Source organism: Mesoplodon mirus (genome assembly GCF_964341445.2).
Source record: "Mesoplodon mirus genome assembly, chromosome: 5".
Classification (NCBI taxonomy): Eukaryota; Metazoa; Chordata; class Mammalia; order Artiodactyla; family Ziphiidae; genus Mesoplodon; species Mesoplodon mirus.
Genome location: NC_138980.1, coordinates 82,666,544 through 82,684,748, shown reverse-complemented (window position 1 = coordinate 82,684,748; position 18,205 = coordinate 82,666,544). Strand labels below are relative to the sequence as shown.

Genomic DNA, 18,205 nt, shown 5'->3' with positions numbered 1-18,205 from the left:
TTTATGGTCTTCTTTTCTTTTTCAAAAAAAAATTTAGATCTTTTGATGAGACAGAATCTGAAGAGTCAAGGTAAGAACAAACACCAGTCAGTCAGGAGTTATACAAACCAAGAATGGGACTAAGGTTTTGTTAAACATTTAATTACCATCATCTAATTGTTTCAAGTCAAGGTTTTCTTGAAAACCTTTGCTAGAAAATTGATTTTAAGATGATAAATATTTGATGGGAAGTTACAGAAGTAACCGTTCTATTTAAGGCTAGAGGAATAAAGTCCTACATTATTTCATACAAGTAATAAGAATACATTTCATCAATAATCATACTACAAGATTTTTTTTAAAAAATCACTTTGCAGCAGTGATTTATGGTATAGATTGTATATCTGCTTCGAATTCCACAAAGACATGTTTGGAAGATGAGTGCACTGCTGGTTTGTTCCTCCAGCTCTGCTTGCTATTATTCACCCGCACCGTTAGATACAAAAACCTTGAGATGTCCCCGCACAGCAGTTTGATCCCCTCAAAGCTAGTTTGTAGTGTTTTCTGTTTACCATCGTCCCCTGATGCTGACATGCCTGTTCTTGACCTTTCCAGCAAACTGTCCCACCAGCCGGTGCTGCTGTTCCTCAGGGATCCATACGTCTTGCCTGCAGCCAGCGGTAATCAAACCTGTCATCTGCTAACAGCTCTTTACTGATCTGACCCTGCACCACATAAACCACGTTTTTAATACAGGTCTAACAGAGTGACATTGGCCAGGGCTTAATAATCTGCCAATAAACCAGTGCTCTTGGTGTAAGAGACATTCAGAATTTAATTGGGGCAGGCCTTTCAGGAGGAAATGTAATTTTTCTTTCTCTCTTGCCAGGCTGTTTTGAATTAGAGTAATAAGAGGGAAAGGTATTTATTGTCCTTAATTTTGGGGGTGGTGTTATTTTGGCTTCTGCTGGTTTTTATCTAGGGTTTGAATCCAAGGTTCCGGTCCTTTTTTAAAATGCTTCTTTCCAAAAGCTGTGTATATACATTGCATGCGTATCTCCATTTCCATTTAGATTACAGCATCTTTGACAGTCAGATACACATTTTTTAAAGTTGTATCTTTAAGTATAATGACTTAATTTAAGCGTAAATATAATTTGGTATTTTAGCCCGAGTCCTTTCTTTGTGCCAAGAAATTTAAATTATTCAGAGTCCCTCTCAAAGTGCTCTGATATGCAGCTCTTCATGAGTACATTCTCAGACATTAGCTCATTTAATTTCCTAAACAACCTTATGAAATAGGCAGGGCAGGTATCATCATTCGCTCCTGAGCAAACTGGGGCTCAGGGAGGTCCCTGATTTGCCCAGTCTCACAGGTCTGGTGGGTGGATCCCTTTTTGCCTAATCTCTCCTTCTGTGCTCTTTGCATATAGTGAATTTTCAGCCTTTGTTTCTGAGAGTAACTAAATAGCATAGCAGCTAAATAGCAATAGATAAATTATCTGTGGACACCATTCCTACATTCTGACAATAAAACCTTATCACCAGCAAGAGAGAGGGGACTGTTCTCTGTGGCAGGGATGCTTGTGTGCTCAGATCACCCACTTAGCTATCAGTTTAAAGAAGGCCGACTAGGACGCAGCCCCGCTCTGTTGAGGGACCGTTCTAGAAGAAAGCTGCCTTTGCTATACAACCACACACGAATGTGGTCTCGTAGTATCTTCTCTATAAAATCCCTTCAGTGAGGAATAATCTCCTTTCTTTAACATTTGCTTCCCACGTGTAACAAATATGCCTGGTGCGTTAGTTGATACTATGTTAACAAGACGTTACATTTAACAAATATTCATGATGTAACCTAGTGTAGATTAAGTGGGCAGTGGGGTTTTTTTTCTCAACCAAATGAACTTCTTTTTTTTTTTTTTTAATACAGCAGGTTCTTATTAGTCATCCATTTTATACACATCAGTGTATACATGTCAATCCCAATCTCCCAATTCATCACACCACCACCTCCACCCACCGCCGCTTTCCCCCCTTGGTGTCCATACGTTTGTTCTCTACATCTGTGTCTCAATTTCTGCTCTGCAAACCGGTTCATCTGTACCATTTTTCTAGGTTCCACATATATGCGTTAATATATGATACTTGTTTTTCTCTTTCTGACTTACTTCACTTTGTATGGGGCAGTGTTTTATGAAGTATTCTTACTAGCTTTTAAAAATGGTTCCACAAGTACTTTCTCCAGGTATTGTTTCTGCTCAGATATTTTAAGCATTTGACTGAAATTCCTATAAAAGTGTAGAGAGTAGAACGATCACTGTGGACTGGAGTAGACAGGATGCTTTCTGGAAGAGGGCAGATATTTTATGATCCTTAAATCCGATTCATCCAGCTTCTTAAGCAGCATGTGCTGTGCACTTGGCTTGACCATGAAGAACGGGAGGAACTTTCTGGGAAAGAGCCTCAGCGGCAAATGTCTGGAGTTAGAAAGAATAAGAAGTATGGATCATCGGTAGAATATTGATGTAGTTGAACAACTTGCACAGAAAGGGGATTCCTCCTTGAGAGTAAATGTGAATCATGAATTTGATGTAAAGGAGGTATGAGAGAGCCAGCCACTACATCTCCTTTTGTGGAACTTTGGCCGAGCCCATGTCATAAATCAGATTCCTATTGTCTTAGAAGTATTATACTAGTGATACATTATTGCAACTCTTTAGCATTTAATTTAAAGATAAATTTTACTTGCATCCCATGTTCGTGTTCTAAGGCCTCTTAACAAAATGTTGAGGTTTCTGTTCCAGGTACAGAATCTGGAAGTACCTTCACGGATACACTGACACCCATAAAAATCAGAGGAGTGTCTGTCTTTAAAATTCTGGCAGTTAAACACTATCCTCATATAAAATGCTAAAAATAAAACATTATTCTCTTAGCATATGCTTTTTGGCCTTCGTTTTGAGTTTTCTGGGGAATTCAAAATAACTTTGGCTCAGGTCCCCAGTGACTGCAGTGTGGCTAAGCTCCGTGGGCTTTTCTCAGTCCTCCTCCTTGACCTCTCATTAACTTTAGCGACTGGTGACCACTTTCCCCTCCTTCAAACACCATCTCCCCTTGGCTTTCCCACCTTCCTGCTTTTCTTCCAGGCTCTGGCAGCTCTCCTGAAGGCTGTCCTAGACCCTCTGCTCTTCTCATTTTACTTTCTTTGGAACAATCTCCTTGCTGTGGCCTTGATGGCCTTGAGTATACAGCTGAGTCACACTACTATTTTTCCATCCCAACCCTCTCTGTGAGCCCCAGACTCTCACCGTGGTTGACAAGGCCCCCCGTGGGCTGGCCCTGGCCCACGTGTCTGCCGGGACCCCCTCACACACTCTGGTCCAGCCACACTGCAGTTCTTTCTGGACCTCAGACGTGCTGAACTCTTTCCCCGCCGGGCACTTGCTGTTTCCTCCCCCTCGGACCCTCTTGTCCTCACACATTGTTGGCCCTCTCCTCTTTCAGGTGCAGCTTCAGGGAGCCTTTGCTGGCTCTGCTTTCAAGTAGCCTCCAAGAGCCCCTCCACCCCCTTACTTTTTTTTTTAAGCTTCACAATAAATGTTTATAAAAACAAATGAAAACCACCAAAACCTTTCCCAAATCACATTCCTTCTCATCACCTCTCAAAGGGAAGCAAAGGCAAGGGCAGTTTTCTGAGTAATTTAAGCAGTGATGGACATTGTATCGAATGATACATGTAATGAAGCCAAAATTCAGTTTAGAGTGGAGTAAACTGTAACAGATGAGAAAAAAAAAAAAAAAGACCTCTGATTATCTCATCAGTTACTAGTTGGTGGACCTCATTATAAAATATCTCTATTCCATTCACTTTTATCAGAGCGCCCTATTTGCTTCCTTTAGAACAATGATCACAAATTGTGTTGCCTTCTCTCTCTCTCTCTTTCTGTCACCTTCACCCTCTAAATCTCCAGCATCTAGCACATGCTTAGCGCTTGCTGGACGGTGAGCACAGGGCCTGGGCATGCTCTGTTCCCTCTGTGGGATTGCTCTTCATCCAGACACCCTCACAGCTGGCTGCTACACCACTTCACTCAAATGGCATCTTTGCACAAAGGTCCTTCTTCACCTTCCCGTCCCCTATCACTCTCTGGCCCCGTGCCCTGCTTTACTTTTTCTCCTTGCCTTTAAACCACTGCTTGACCTATTAGAGTGCTGTAGAATTACCCAAAGTATTTAATGTTATTTTCCTTTTTGTCCTTTTTGCTGAACTTACTGATTTGAATCAAAATGTTTACACTAAGTAAGCTTATGATATCACTAACCTTAAGCAGACTCTTATATTTTGAGTGGTAAAGGGTAAATGCATATATGCTGATGCATGTAATACGTCTAATTTGGGCATTTTATTGAAAATTAATCAACAGCTTCATTTATGGCTATTGGTATCAATACAAGTCTGCGTGTGAGAAATGCATTTAGAATTAAAATTAACTTAGCTGAGTCATTGCTTTTGATCGGGATCTAAGTATGTAGGTATAAGTCCACTGCAAACTTTTAAAGATATGTTTTATTAAAAATTATGTGACTTCATGTTGGATAAAACCAAACATTAAGAAATCAAGTGAGTGTCATCAACCAAAAGTAATTGAGTACTTGCGTATTGGAGATATTTTAAAAACACATTTTGTTTGTTTATTCACTTGTCTCCCTGACTAGCATGTAAGTTCCGTGGCAGGCACTGTTACTTACTTATATTCCTGGTAATTAGGCAGTGCTTGGTATGTGATAATAGCTGGTACTTACCATGTGCCAAGTTCAGGTCCAAGCACTTTGTTTCATTCATCAATTTTTACAACAGCCTGTTAAGTAGGTACTGTTATGAAATCCCTCACTAGTACCATCGAATCCATCACCACTCTGAACTTGCTCCAGTCGCTCTTTGAATGGCAGCCACAGTCATCTTTTCAAAACAATTCATTGCTGTCTCTGCTTGAAATCCCTCAGTAGCTTCTCATTGCTTTTCAGATAAAGCCAGAATTCCTGTCCATTCTTACCAGGCTTGAATTGCCCCCCTGCCCTTACAGCCACTCCTCTTGCTACACTAGCCTCAGGTTCCCACCTGCCACAGACTTTCCACCTGGTCAGCACCCTCTCCTGAGCCCTCTCCTCTAAGAGCCTGATGAGGCCCAATCCCCTTGTAAGTGGTTTTATATAGTAGGTACTCTGTAGAGGTTGAATTAATCCGTGAACATATTATTTGGAAGCTCAAAGTATTGGGCCACTTAATTTCCTTATATAATAACTATATTTATTTAAATCCTAGATATAATTATATACAGACTGAAGTTTATAAATGAAAATTCTGAACCATGTGATAGATTGGTTCTCCTGCTCAAGTTATCTGTTCATATTTTACCTGCCATGATAACTAAACTGAGATACAACATAACATACACCTCTGAATTTCCTTTGCATTTCCTATAAAAATGTAGCTGATTTTTCAAGTTTGACAAGTGTGGCTTTGGTCAGGAATCTGCCCTTTTACGTTAGGAAGGCAGGCCCCTGTCCTCCTGCTCTCTAGAAGCTAGTATAATAGAACAAGCATACTCAAGACAACTTGGACTACACGCCACTGTAAACCACAACGGAAAAACTGCAGCAAAGTATTCCCAGTAGAAATCTTGGAATTCCTTCAAGTATATTGAGATTTTGTTAGAAATTGAATTGCCAGTGTAATCCATCTTCCTTGGGAGAAAACATTCAGATAAAGAGCTGGGGCCTAGCAGCATTAACCATTAGAACATCCCTTAAATCAATAAGCTACAAATCTGGCCGTGCATTCCTGCAGCGCCTGGTGGTACACTCAAGTGGCTCGAGGCCGAAGCAGCATGACTGATGGCACATCCGAAACAAGGGCAAACTGTATGGTGATGCAGATCCCTGGGTTAGGCCTAGGCCTTACCTTGTTTCATTCTACGAGATGCACATATGTTTTATTGATGTACATAAGAAAAGCAGTTTTACTTTTGTTTTTCAGATTTTCCAAATGTGGTTATTGAAGGAGTTCTCCATGGGATATTTTACCCTCATCTACAGCCTAGGTAGAAATCCTCCATGGCTAGAAGAAGCTGAAGCAAGTTTCTCGGAAGTCGTAGTCAAGGAAATCGATACCTACCAAATTAACCTAAAACTCTATGACATAATGGCTCTCACTAGTGGTAAAATTCACAGCCGCAGCTTAATTCAGAGCAGGGACATTTCCATTAGAATGGTGCTTTTAAAAATAGAAACTGAACCAGGGCGGTGCTGAGGTTAAGGCCAAGCATTTAAGAAGTAGAATGTAGCTGCCAATTTAGAAACACAGGAGAAGAAAGCTGAAGAAGATCTTTCGGAGCTCCGAGTGTAGCAAAACAGTTACTCTCTGCTTCAGTCACACCATTTGCTAATTGAAAATCCTATCCCGAATCACAGTGAGACTGATCAACTTTGGTAGCTTTTTTGTTCAGATTTTATGACACACTAATCGTTTCATCATGAGATTTTTCTCAGCCAGTGATGGATAACATTCTGAAGTGCTGGCACCAGGAGAGCATCACAGAAACACGCTGTGCTAAATGTGAGGAAGGAACTAAACTGGAAATGAAATTATACTGACAATATTAGGGCATTTTTTAAATCATGGCATTTTAATTTCCATTACAGTGGAGCTGCGTCATATCCGGGGGTTAGCTTCTAATGTCGGCACATAAGATAAAATGGGGTCTCAAGATTATCCTTGAAAGCCCTTTAGAATGGTGCCATATTGGAAATCTCCATCCACGACAGCCAGTTTTTCCTCCAGTGTTGGAAGAGGTAACTGTTTCTTCCGTTGAAGACCAATTGAAGTTGTTGGTGTTTAGGGGCTACTTTGTAGAAAAAACACATAACTTTAAACACTAGAATGATACTTAGCCTTGCAAGATGCTTGCCCTCTAAGAGACAGATATGAACTTACAGTGACTGAGGGAACACCAGACTGACAACACTCATCTTGGTTTACTCGAGGGCATCCATTCATTGAATAGGTGGTATAATTGCCAGATTGATTGTTATTTTCCTTATTCCTTATCATTTCCTTTTCACTGATCTCATGTACTGAATTAAATTAAATGTGTTTATGATATAGCTCCACTCTACATCTTACAAACATTCAGATTTTGAGTAGTAAAGGATAAAAGCATATATGCAGCCTGTATATATGTGCCATATTTGGACATTTCCTTGAAAACCAGTTAATAGCTAGCCTATTTATGGTTATTAGTTAATAAGCTTCTGTGTGGGAGAAAAATATTTAGATATAAAACTAATAATTAAATCATGGTTTTTGATTAGGATCTAAATATACAGGTTTAAAGCTTGCTGCAGACCCTTAGAGATTTATTTATGATAGATGTGTTACTACATGCTGGAAATAAGCAAGAACTAAATAATCAAGTGTCATCAACCAAAAATGACTGAATAGTCAAGTGTTGGAGATATTTTTTAAATGTTTTTGTTATTAGCTATTTTGATTTAAATAAAAATGAAGAACAAGAAGTGTTTGGATATGTCTTCTACTGCCAGGATTTTATTGGAAACACAAATTGTGTCTTGTCTCTTTATACACACACACACACACACACACACACACACACACACCTTCTCACATATTCATATAGACATTTATTTCTAATCTGACAAGGTAACTGTTAAATTACCTCATCTATTAAGCCAATAGGTGCTCATTAAGTAGTTGATTTACCAAGATAGTAAGGGTTTTTTTAAAAAATAAAGCCCAAGAATCTTTGGTAGCACATTACTCAAGAACTTTGGTGACACTACTACTCTTTTTTGAGAATTGATTTTTTTTTTTTGTGATGACTTTCATTTCTAATTTTTATTTAAATGTTTAATATTCCATTTCAATTCCATTGCAGGAAATAGAAACCACAATAGGTATTTTAAGCAGAATGGAATAATAAGAAGCAGTGCTTACAGAATCTTTTGGAAGGATGAGGGGAATGAACTCCTGGTGGGTCTCTAGGCACGACTTCCAGAATGCTCCAGCAATTTCCAATACCCGCCTGCCAGGGGAGCTACAGCCTCTGCCTTTAGCAGGAATTCAGGGAGCTGGGAGGCTGCTACTGAAGGTATTGAAGTCAAAAACAGCACATGTAGCTTCGATCCAGGGATCAGCTCGTAGGATCAGGAGGTAACTTACCACCATAACTACCTCATGGCAGCACCCAGGAAGCTGGTGACTGGGCACTAGAACAAAGTGTTCAGCTGTCATCACCTACACCACAGTTGCCTCTCAACGCCCATGACTTTGCTTGTCAGCAACCACAGCCTAAAGCAGCAGGAAGATGGCATTCACCCACTTCCATCTTTTACTCTTACAGCTCATGAAAGCACATGCAATTGGCAGAACCTTATTCTTGATCCCCAGCTTCAAGGGAGTCTGGGAAGGAGTTGGAACTTTCTGGTCTCAGCACCTCAGAAATGCACATTGGTAAGAGGATGGAATATATTTCCACAGTCAAAATTTTAATAAAAACATATGAAAGGATATATAAAAAGAAAAGTCTTCTCCCATCCTGTCTCCTAGATTCCCAGTTCCCCTCCCAGAGACAACCACTGTTCTTGGTTTACATGTATACTTCCAGAGATATTTCATCCACATGCAAGCAAATAATGTATATTTAGTATACATATATTCCATTTCCCCTTTTTTATGAAACATGGATATTTCAAAGCATGGATTCATAGCCAATAAAGAAGTAAAGAGTAGAGGGAAGAAAACAGAATAAAGAAGAGGAAAAGAAATCCTCTTACCACTTAAGCCAGGATATGGGGACAGCCCTCACACTCCCTTATCCCCCAGTTCTTGGATTTGATGGTTTGCCTGGAGCTGATCTCAGAATGTCCCCCAGTTGCTGTTGTATGCAGAGTCTTTCTAAGGCCTAACCTCCATCACCTGGCAAATTTGCATATGGCAGCCCTGGTGTCCTTTCTCCTGGTGTCCTCCTCCTCTCCCCCATTTCAAACAGCGGGCCATGTATACAAATGGCACCAATAACACTGTGACTATCCCCACATGGTAAATTCTTCAGTCATTTCACTTTGAAAAGTATAGAAATCTCACAATCACAGTTTAGGAATAACAAATGGCTTTCATCTCATTTGTCAACTCTGATCAATTGATAATGGCTCATAAAGCACTCAGGTAAGGATTCTATCCAAAGAAAGCAGAAAATAAGTGTTGACAAGGATGTGAAGACTTTGAAACCTTTATACATTGCTGGTAGGAAGTAAAATAGTGCAGCCTCTGTGGAAAATGGTATGGCAGTTCTTAAAAAAATTAAACATAAAATTACCACATGATTTAGCAATTCCACTTCTGGCTATATACCCAAAAGAAGTGAAAGCAGGGACTCGAACAGTTATTTCTACACCCAGGTTCTTGACAGCATTATTCATAACCAAAAGGTGGAAGCAATCCAAGTGTCCACTGATGGATGAATGGATAAAATGTGGTCTATACATACAGTGGATTATTCAGCCTTAAAAAGGAAGGAAAGTCTGACACCTGCTACAACATGGATAAATCTTGAAGACATTATGCCAAGTGAAATAAGCCAGTCACAAAAGGATGACTACTGTATGATTCCACTTATTTGAGGTACCTAAAATGGTCAAACTCATGGAAACAGAAAATAGAGTGGTGGTTGCCAGGGGCTTGGGGGAAGGGAAAATGGGGAATTAACGTTCAGTGGGTTTTAGCTGGGGAAGATGAGAAAGTTCAGAAGATGGATGGTGATGGTTGCACAACAGTGTGAGTGTACTTAATGCCTCTGAACTATACATGTAAAAAATGGTAAATTTTATGTCGTGTAATTTTACTACAATTTTTTTAAAAAGCTTTTTTAAGAAAAGGATTTTGAGTGAATACAGGCTCAGTGAGTAAGAGTATAGCAACCAATTAGTGATATTTGTCCAGGGTGCAGGAGGAGTTTGGGCAAACATACCAGGTGCTATTCTCATATCCCTGGCAACCTCTGAGATTCTAAACCAGTTGTTCTAAACCAGAGATGTGCATCAGAATCACCTAAAACTCTGAATCAATAAATCTGGGCTGGGGTCTGTCCTTGGGTACTTAGAGAAACTTCTCAGTTGATTCTGATACGCACATAGGTTAGGAACCACTGTTTGAGGGATGTGAGAGATGGTTTATGAACTCCCCTTCTTTGGTGATTATTGGCTTTCCTACCTCCTGCAGAATCTACTATGAAAAGAACAGCAATTCAACTCTCAGAGTACTGCATGTGGCCATGGGGAGGAGGGACTTGTCTTAGTCCATTCTGGCTGCTGTAACAAAACTACCATAGACTGCGTGGCTTATAAACAACAAACCTTTATTTCTCACAGTTCTGGAGTCTGGGAATTGCAAGATCAGGGCACTGGCACATTTGGTGTCTGGTAAGGGGCTCTCTTTTTCACTGTGTCCTCACATGGCGGGAAAGGCACCAGGGATCTCTATGGGGCCTCTGTCATAAGGGCACTAATCCCTAATCACCTCCCAAAGGCCCCACCCCCAAAATCATCACGTAGGAGATTAGTTTTCACCATATGAATTAGGAGGGGGTGGGGGGAGCAGACACAAACAGTCTATAGCAGGACTCTGAAGAAGCAGCAAAGATGACAGACAAGTTTGGGTAGTGGTTTCAATAGACACCCTATGTGAATATATATTCATTTACTCATCCACTCATTCAGTGAAATGCATTTGAGATTTCTCGCTGCACTAAGGCATGGTGTTAGTTATCTTAAAATAGAGGGCTTCCCTGGCGGTGCAGTGGTTAAAATCTGCCTGCCAATGCAGGGGACATGGGTTCAAGCCCTGGTCCAGGAAGATCCCACATGCCGCAGAGCAACTAAGCCCGTGCGCCACAACTACTGAGCCTGCGCTCTGGAGCCCTCAAGCCACAACTACTGAAGCCTGCGTGCCACAACTACTGAAGCCTGTGCATCTAGAGCCCGTGCTCTGCAACAAGAGAAGCCACAGCAATGAGAAGTCCTCACACTGCAACAAAGAGTAACCCCCACTTGCCGCAACTAGAGAAAGCCCATGTGCAGCAACGAAGACCCCATGCAGCCAAAAATAATAAATAAATTAATTTTTTTAATAAATAAAGAATAGAGACAAAATCTTTGTTTTCTGGAATTTTTGGCCATTTACTAGGGAATGTCTTTCCATTTAACTGAATTGGATGTAGAGTTCAGTGATTAGGACTATCCAGTCTCTCTACTCAGCTACAAAGCAATCACTTTCATCTTGGCTTTGTTTTGGTTTTCATCCTTGATGATAATTATAGATTTTGAATTCAGCAGCAGAAACCCAGGGAAGTAGCAGACACTAACTCAAAACAGAAAATTCTGCAACATTTATGTTTTCTGTCCATACAGATGCAGAGTGACGGTCTGGATTGGTGATGAGGGTGAAGAGGTATTTATTTTTGTGTGAGGGGGAGGAGGGTATATTGAAATGTTAAGCCTTTGGAGTACATGTAATTGACTGTAGAAAATTTTGTTTTATATTCTCAGAGTATAATTGTAAATCTGACCCACAAAATGCGAAACACTTTCTGTCTTCTTCTACTCTAACATCAGCCATGGTGCCATCAACAGTGTCTCCAGCCCTGATATTCTCTTCACTTAGATGCTGTTACATAGTGAGCTCCTCTGGGCGCCACATGTTGTGAGACTAAGGCTTTTTATACTTCATCCCATTATAACTGGACAAAGCTTTTACAAACCTTTATAGAAGAAGAAAGCAAAGATTGGAGTGACTAATAAGTAGCTAACATGATAAAGCACTAATTTGGGCTAAGTTCTATCCACAGATTATCCCATTGAAGCCTCACAACATCTTTCTGAGGTATGTATTCTTATTTTTCCACTCTACAGTGAAAAAAATGAAAGTAGAAAGGCAAGATAGCTTGACTAAGGCCACCAGTTAATAAAGGGGATCAGGATTTGCACTGTCAATCCACACAGTTCAGGCTAATCCACGCCCCCATCAGCCTCACATTAGAACTGTTTGTATTTAAGTGCATTTTTGAACAACACATGAATACTCAGGTCAGAAAGAACTAGTATTGGGACAGTTGCTCATCTTTCTACACTACATTACAAATCAGAGTGCTTTCCCATCTCCCTTGATTAAACCAAGCTCTGTGCTCTCAGCTGCAGCCTCCTCCCAGGTCTCTCTGCTTCCACTTTTACTCTAGTCCATCCTCCACACGAGAGCCAGAGCCATCTTTTTAACATGTCCATCAAATCATGTCACTGTTGCTCAAAATTATCCAGTAACTTCCATCCCCACTTAAAATGGAAACTCCTGCCACACTCTCCCAAGTTCTTCGCCCTCCTCTTCCTGGTATTTATCTCACTGGCGACATTGGTCTTTCTCTTCCCAGGACTTGCCAACCTTGGTTCTCACTTAAGCCCTTTGAACCTGCTGGTCTCTGCCTGAAATACCCTTCTCACCTCTCATCAGAAGACTGTCCCACTCTCACATCAACTTAGATGTCCCCTCCTCCAAGAGCCCCTCCATGTCACCCAATCTTATGTGGCACCCCAGCTCTCACCCTGCCCCATTATTCTATCATAGCACACTCGTATTCTGTCATAGCAGTTACCACCGTCTGTAGTATTCTGTTGATTTGTGTAAGGTCTTTCTCCCCCTCCAAAGAGCATGAGCTCCCTGAGGGCAGGGACAGCTAACAACTTGTTTACCCTCTTTCTCAGTGCGGGTGGGGAGGTGCGGGAGTAGATCCCAGAATCGCTGCTGAAGGAGTGGGTGGCCTACAGCCTGTGTTCCCATCAGCCAGCTCAGAGCTGGCTACACACTTCACAGCAGGGCCTTCAGAAACGTTTACGGAGTTAACGACCTTGCAATCAGGATTTGTAACATCTTCCCAGATTTGTGTAATGATTTGTTACCTCCTGATTGTTCTGAAACAGTGGTTTTCTAAAGTTTGCTCACCAGTTTGATACATAGAATGGTGATGGTTTGAATGATTTCTTAAACGTCTATCCTTTACAAATGAGTTACTAAGCTAATTCAGTGATTAAAAAACCATGGTTTTGTGACATCTCAGGGCAGTGGTTTTCAAAGTTTGAACCTTGGACCAAGGTGATGCATCAGCATCACCCAAGAACTTGTTAGAAGTACACATTCTCAGGCTCTGCCCCAGACACTCGGAGAATGGGACCCAGAAATCTAACAAGCCTTCCAGGTGATTCTGATGCACAATAAAGTCTGAGAACTCTAACCCTTCATGTTGCACATTTTTAAAATATTTTAACTTTTTTAATTAAAAATACCCCTCACTACTTCTAGGAGGAGCGGGCACAAAATCAAACAATGCCAGATGGTTACTGCAGAAGGCTGATAATACCTTTAAGACACCAGCCCATCAGAAACTCAACAAAACCAATAAGGTATTTTAAATGAAATAAAAGATGAGGTATCTTACCCATAGAAATTATCTTCTTTTACGTAAGCTTTTATATCTGGTATCATGGTAATTTTTTTCCATCACAGAAGACATCATAGTGTCATTCTAAATCATTGATATCTTTAAATGTGAATCTGAGTAAACTAGAATCCTTGACTTCATGGAACTTACAGAATAATGTGATATTAGATGGGTAAATATGCCCCAAAATGTGTCATTATAAAGTGTGTTACATGCTATAAAGGAAAAATAAGGAGGTTTACTTATGTGCAGGGAAGATACCTAACTTAGGTTTGGGCAGGTCGAGAACCTTCTCTGAGGTAGTGACATTGAAGTAGAGACAAAGGATGTTGGAGGAATTAACTGGCAAGAATGGGGGAAGGGAGAGGGTGTCACAGAGACATCAGAAGCTTCCAAAGCCCAACCAAGGAGAGAGCTTCAGTCAGGATCCCCAAGGAAAGGGGTGAGTATAGAGGATAGTGGAGGGCTGGGGCTGGATCCCACTGGGCCCTCCTTGGGACATGACATTCAAGAGTTTGGCTTATAGCCTATGTGCAATGGGAAACAATTGACTGGTTTTACACAGGAGAGATTTGATCTATTTTTATATTTTATTTTATTTAGCTTTATTGAGGTATAATGGACAAATAATGATTTTTTATACCCATTTATATTTCTTTATCAGGCATGAAATTTTTAAAAACACGAATTTAAAAAAATCCTCCAAACAGCTCCCAGTGTCTGCACTGCATGGAAGCAGACTAGGTGCAACACTGATTGACCAGCAGAAGGAAACTAAGCTAGATTTTTCTCATTGTGGTGATAGGTTTATGCTGCTGAACTATTTCTAACTTCGTGCCTTGCTCACGAGGGTCCGGAATTTGCTCCGTAGCCAGGAACAAAGCCAAGCACAGAGAGCAAACCTGTGACTTTGACCACAAAGGGCATCATGTTATTACCTAACTGGGTTTATACGTGGTGGAGCCATGTGACTGTGCAGTTTTCTCACTGAACCACATAAATCGCCCAACAAATGAGGATTCAAGTGTAAAGGTTTCCTAAGTGGATACCATGCCTTCCGCAGTACTTACGACTCGAGAGAGAGTGGTTTCTCATCACTTCTCGGGTCAAATCCACACTGCTCAGCTCAGGGCTGGGCCTCACCAACTGCCAGCAGCTTGGCATGCTCGTGACCAAGGTGTGTCCCCAAGCCAGCTGCCACTCACCACGGACACTGCCACTGAAGGCTCACCACCAATTGGGGCTTTTCTTTTACTGTTTGACACCCACATCATTTTTGCCAGTCTACTTCTATCACGCCCTTCTAACCTCAACTCAGAAAATAAAGAGGAAAAGTTTATTTTTTTTGAAAAAGGTAACAGTCTTTGAAAAAGAGTAGAAACAGTCAAAAGACAAATGCCAATGTTTAACAATATTTCTAGTCCTGAGAGAGTTTAAATACCTCATAGTATAATTGTAGGTGGGTTATTTTTGGTTACCGATTCTGAACATACTTATTGAGCATCAGTTATGCGTGAAACACTGTCTGGGGGGAGGTGAGGAGTATGATCTAATCCTTGGCCGAGAGCAACTTCCAGTCCAAGGAGGAGACGGGAGACACCCAGGAAGTAAGCAGTTAGAACACGGTGTGAGGAAGTTTCCAGTGAAGGCTTGTTGAGGGAGGGATCCCAGGTACTGAGTCCTGAAGAATGGCAGGGAGCAGATAGGGTGGCAGGGGCTCAGTAGGCAGAGAGAGCAGCTTGTACAGGCTTGGAGGCAATTCAAAAGTCCTTAGGGGACTTCCTTGGTGGCGCAGTGGTTGAGGGTCCGCCTGCCGATGCAGGGGACGCGGGTTCGTGCCTCGGTCCGGCAAGATCCCACGTGCCGCGGAGCGGCTGGGCCAGTGAGCCATGGCCGCTGAGCCTGCACGTCCGGAGCCTGTGCTCTGCAGCGGGAGAGGCCACAACAGTTAGAGGCCCGCGTACCGCAAAAAAAAAAAAAAAAAAAGTCCTTAAGTCTTTATAAGAGAGGTGTACTTCCAGGACAGCAGGGATAAATCAAGTCTTGACTTTCTCTGCTCCAGGCTGACCAGTTCTTACTCCTCTCCTCAAGACATTCTGTCCCAGTGCAGGTCTTGGTGTCCAGAAGAGGCACAGGAAGGAGACCTGTGTTTTGTGTCCAGGTTGGAAGAAAAAGGTTTAGGTTTTCAAATTGAGATATCTATCCAAATGACAGGACATAATATTTACCACCTAGGACAGATGGTGACCATAGTTTTAATAGCATTTTAAAGGCCCAGTGTGCTTCAGGAAGAAAGTCCTTCACACCCTCTGAAAAAGTAATGGATGTAGAAACTTACATGACTCCTAATAAAACTTTAGAAGTAGGCAATAGAAGGGATATTGGCATGTTGAGTCCCTTCCAAATCCTCCAAATTTGTGACTCCCGAGCATTCTGATGAAACTAGTGATGGGCTTACAATTCCATTTATGGATTTTGTAATGCATTTTCTTTTGACTCTTACTATGTGTCAGATGGACTTTTTTTCCCCCCAGATGGGACTTCTGTGACTAGTCACTCTAATTCTGCCTCAGTGCCAGTTGTTTTTCCATCACTCTAGAATATCAGTAACACTAGCAAGTCTGCAAGCAGGTGATGTTGTATCACACCTAACACTTAGACTTGGCCAAAATCAAGTCCATGAGATGAACTGCAGACAAGTAAAAGCCGTTATGTACTTAACAGCACCAAAATTTTCCATTACAAATACTGTTTTTACTTTTTCTTACTTAAAAAAAAAATTGCCTTGAGGGGCTTTGAATTTCTAAGCCTTCAAGATCAAAGATTTCTTCAGCTGCCTGAATTATAGGAATTTTGAAAAACAAAAACAAAATCTTTTCCTGCTATAAAATCCTTGCCATATTTTTGTCTTTATGTAATTCAAAACAGCTGAACTAAAAAATGAGGTTAATGAGTTCTAAAAACTCATCAGAAATGGAGTAGTCAATAATTTTGCAAGTGTCATTCTAATTAATCTGACCCAAGAATAAGTTTTACTAAATTCTTATCTGATATTCCAGAAAATTGCTAAATAGCACTTAGAATTAAACAACTTGTGGCTAAGGATACCAAAATGTTTAAATTGCTTATTAAAGTGATTCAAGACTGAATTATAATAATGTGGGCATGGCGGTCGTAGCAGCCAGTGTAATTTTCCTGTGATTCCACACACATCCTTGGCTACTATGTGTCCTTTTAGCAGCATGATTGGCTAAATAGTGAGCTGTTTATTTCAAAAGCCTTTGCAGAAAACATAGACCTTTTAATAAAGCAATAGTTTATGTAGTTATCAGTTTGCTGATGTTTTAGTATACAGCCTGACCCCCAGGATAAACTGCTTTTAGCAGGGGGGTGACATTAGCTTATTGATCATCTGGGATAACAGACACCCTGACAGTTTGCTACCTGTGCACTAGTGGTCTCAGAATTTCAGCACTTCCAAAATGAACCAATTTTTGCTTTATCACAAGAGAGATCTCATTATGTTCATACTAATGAAAAAGCTAGATGGCAAATATGGTAAAAAGTACATGTCCTTATGCTTGGGAGCGTAGCAGTGGCTTATGTGCTTTCTGACATTTGAGACTTAAGGAACTTTATATGTATGAGGACATTTGTTTCCAATTTCCTCCTGTGTTACCTTTAAAAAAATTTGAATACGTTTTTTCCTAAGTATTGTATTATAAAGAAATACACCCTAGAGAAAAATTAGAAGACAAAAAAGTAAAGAAAATATAAACATGAGTTTTAAAAATCCCACCATTTGCATTTGTTTTTATGTCAATCTACATTTTGTTGATTTTGCTTTTTGAGAATGTATTTACATAATTGAGATCGTGCTGCATACAGAATTTCTACTTTTTTCTTTAAAACACATTACTCTAAGTTTTGTAGCATCAGTCTTAATGAATGCATACTACTCCTTTATAACCATTTTGGGACATTCAAGTTGCTTCCAGTATTTTGCAATCATAAACAATTCTGCAGTTCACATCTTTATACATAAAACTTTTCCAATATTGCTGTATTAGACAAAGACTTTAGGTTGTAAGTCACAAGAAATCAATTCACCCTGGCTTAAGCAAAAGAGGAACTGTATTAGCTTGCGTGATTAAAAAGCTAGGGGTAGAGATTGGCTTCAGGCATGGCTAGACTTAGGGGCTCAGCAGTGTCTTCAGGAATCCATCTTCCATCTCCTGGACCAGCTTCCCTTTGTGCTGATTTCATTCTCACACCTGCTCCTTTACCTCTTCCCATAAGAAACAGCAGCTCTCTCCTAGCATTTCCAGCAGAACTCCCACAGTTGAAGCTAATATGACGGGGTCAAACATGTAACTCTGAGCCTGTCACTGGGGCCAGGACAAGGGAATGTTCCCACTGGCCTATAGGACCCCCTGCTCCCTTTCCCACCTCTCCCATCTGACTCCTCCACTGCCCTCACTCTGCACACCTGGACCCTTTGCTGTTTCTTTTTTTTTTTTTTTTTTTTTTTTGCGGTACGCGGGCCTCTCACTGTTGTGGCCTCTCCCGTTGCGGAGCACAGGCTCCGGACATGCATACTCAGTGGCCACGGCTCACCAGCCCAGCCGCTCCACGTCATGTGGGATCCTCCCGGACCGGGG

At 41.0% G+C, this 18,205-nt stretch overlaps 1 protein-coding gene across 2 annotated transcripts in view; it reads left to right on the top strand.

The window, feature by feature from the left end:
• Window positions 1-7,557, top strand: part of SNX24 (sorting nexin 24) — a 171,136-nt gene extending 163,579 nt beyond the window's left edge. For both annotated transcript variants that reach the window (XM_082620953.1, XM_082620952.1), the window contains 3 exons: window positions 38-70; window positions 595-659; window positions 6,020-7,557. In XM_082620953.1, the coding sequence (XP_082477079.1) occupies window positions 38-70; window positions 595-659; window positions 6,020-6,087 (166 nt within the window). In that variant the 3' untranslated portion in view covers window positions 6,088-7,557. The remainder of the gene's footprint in view (window positions 1-37; window positions 71-594; window positions 660-6,019) is intronic.
• The last annotated feature ends 10,648 nt before the right edge of the window (window positions 7,558-18,205 follow it).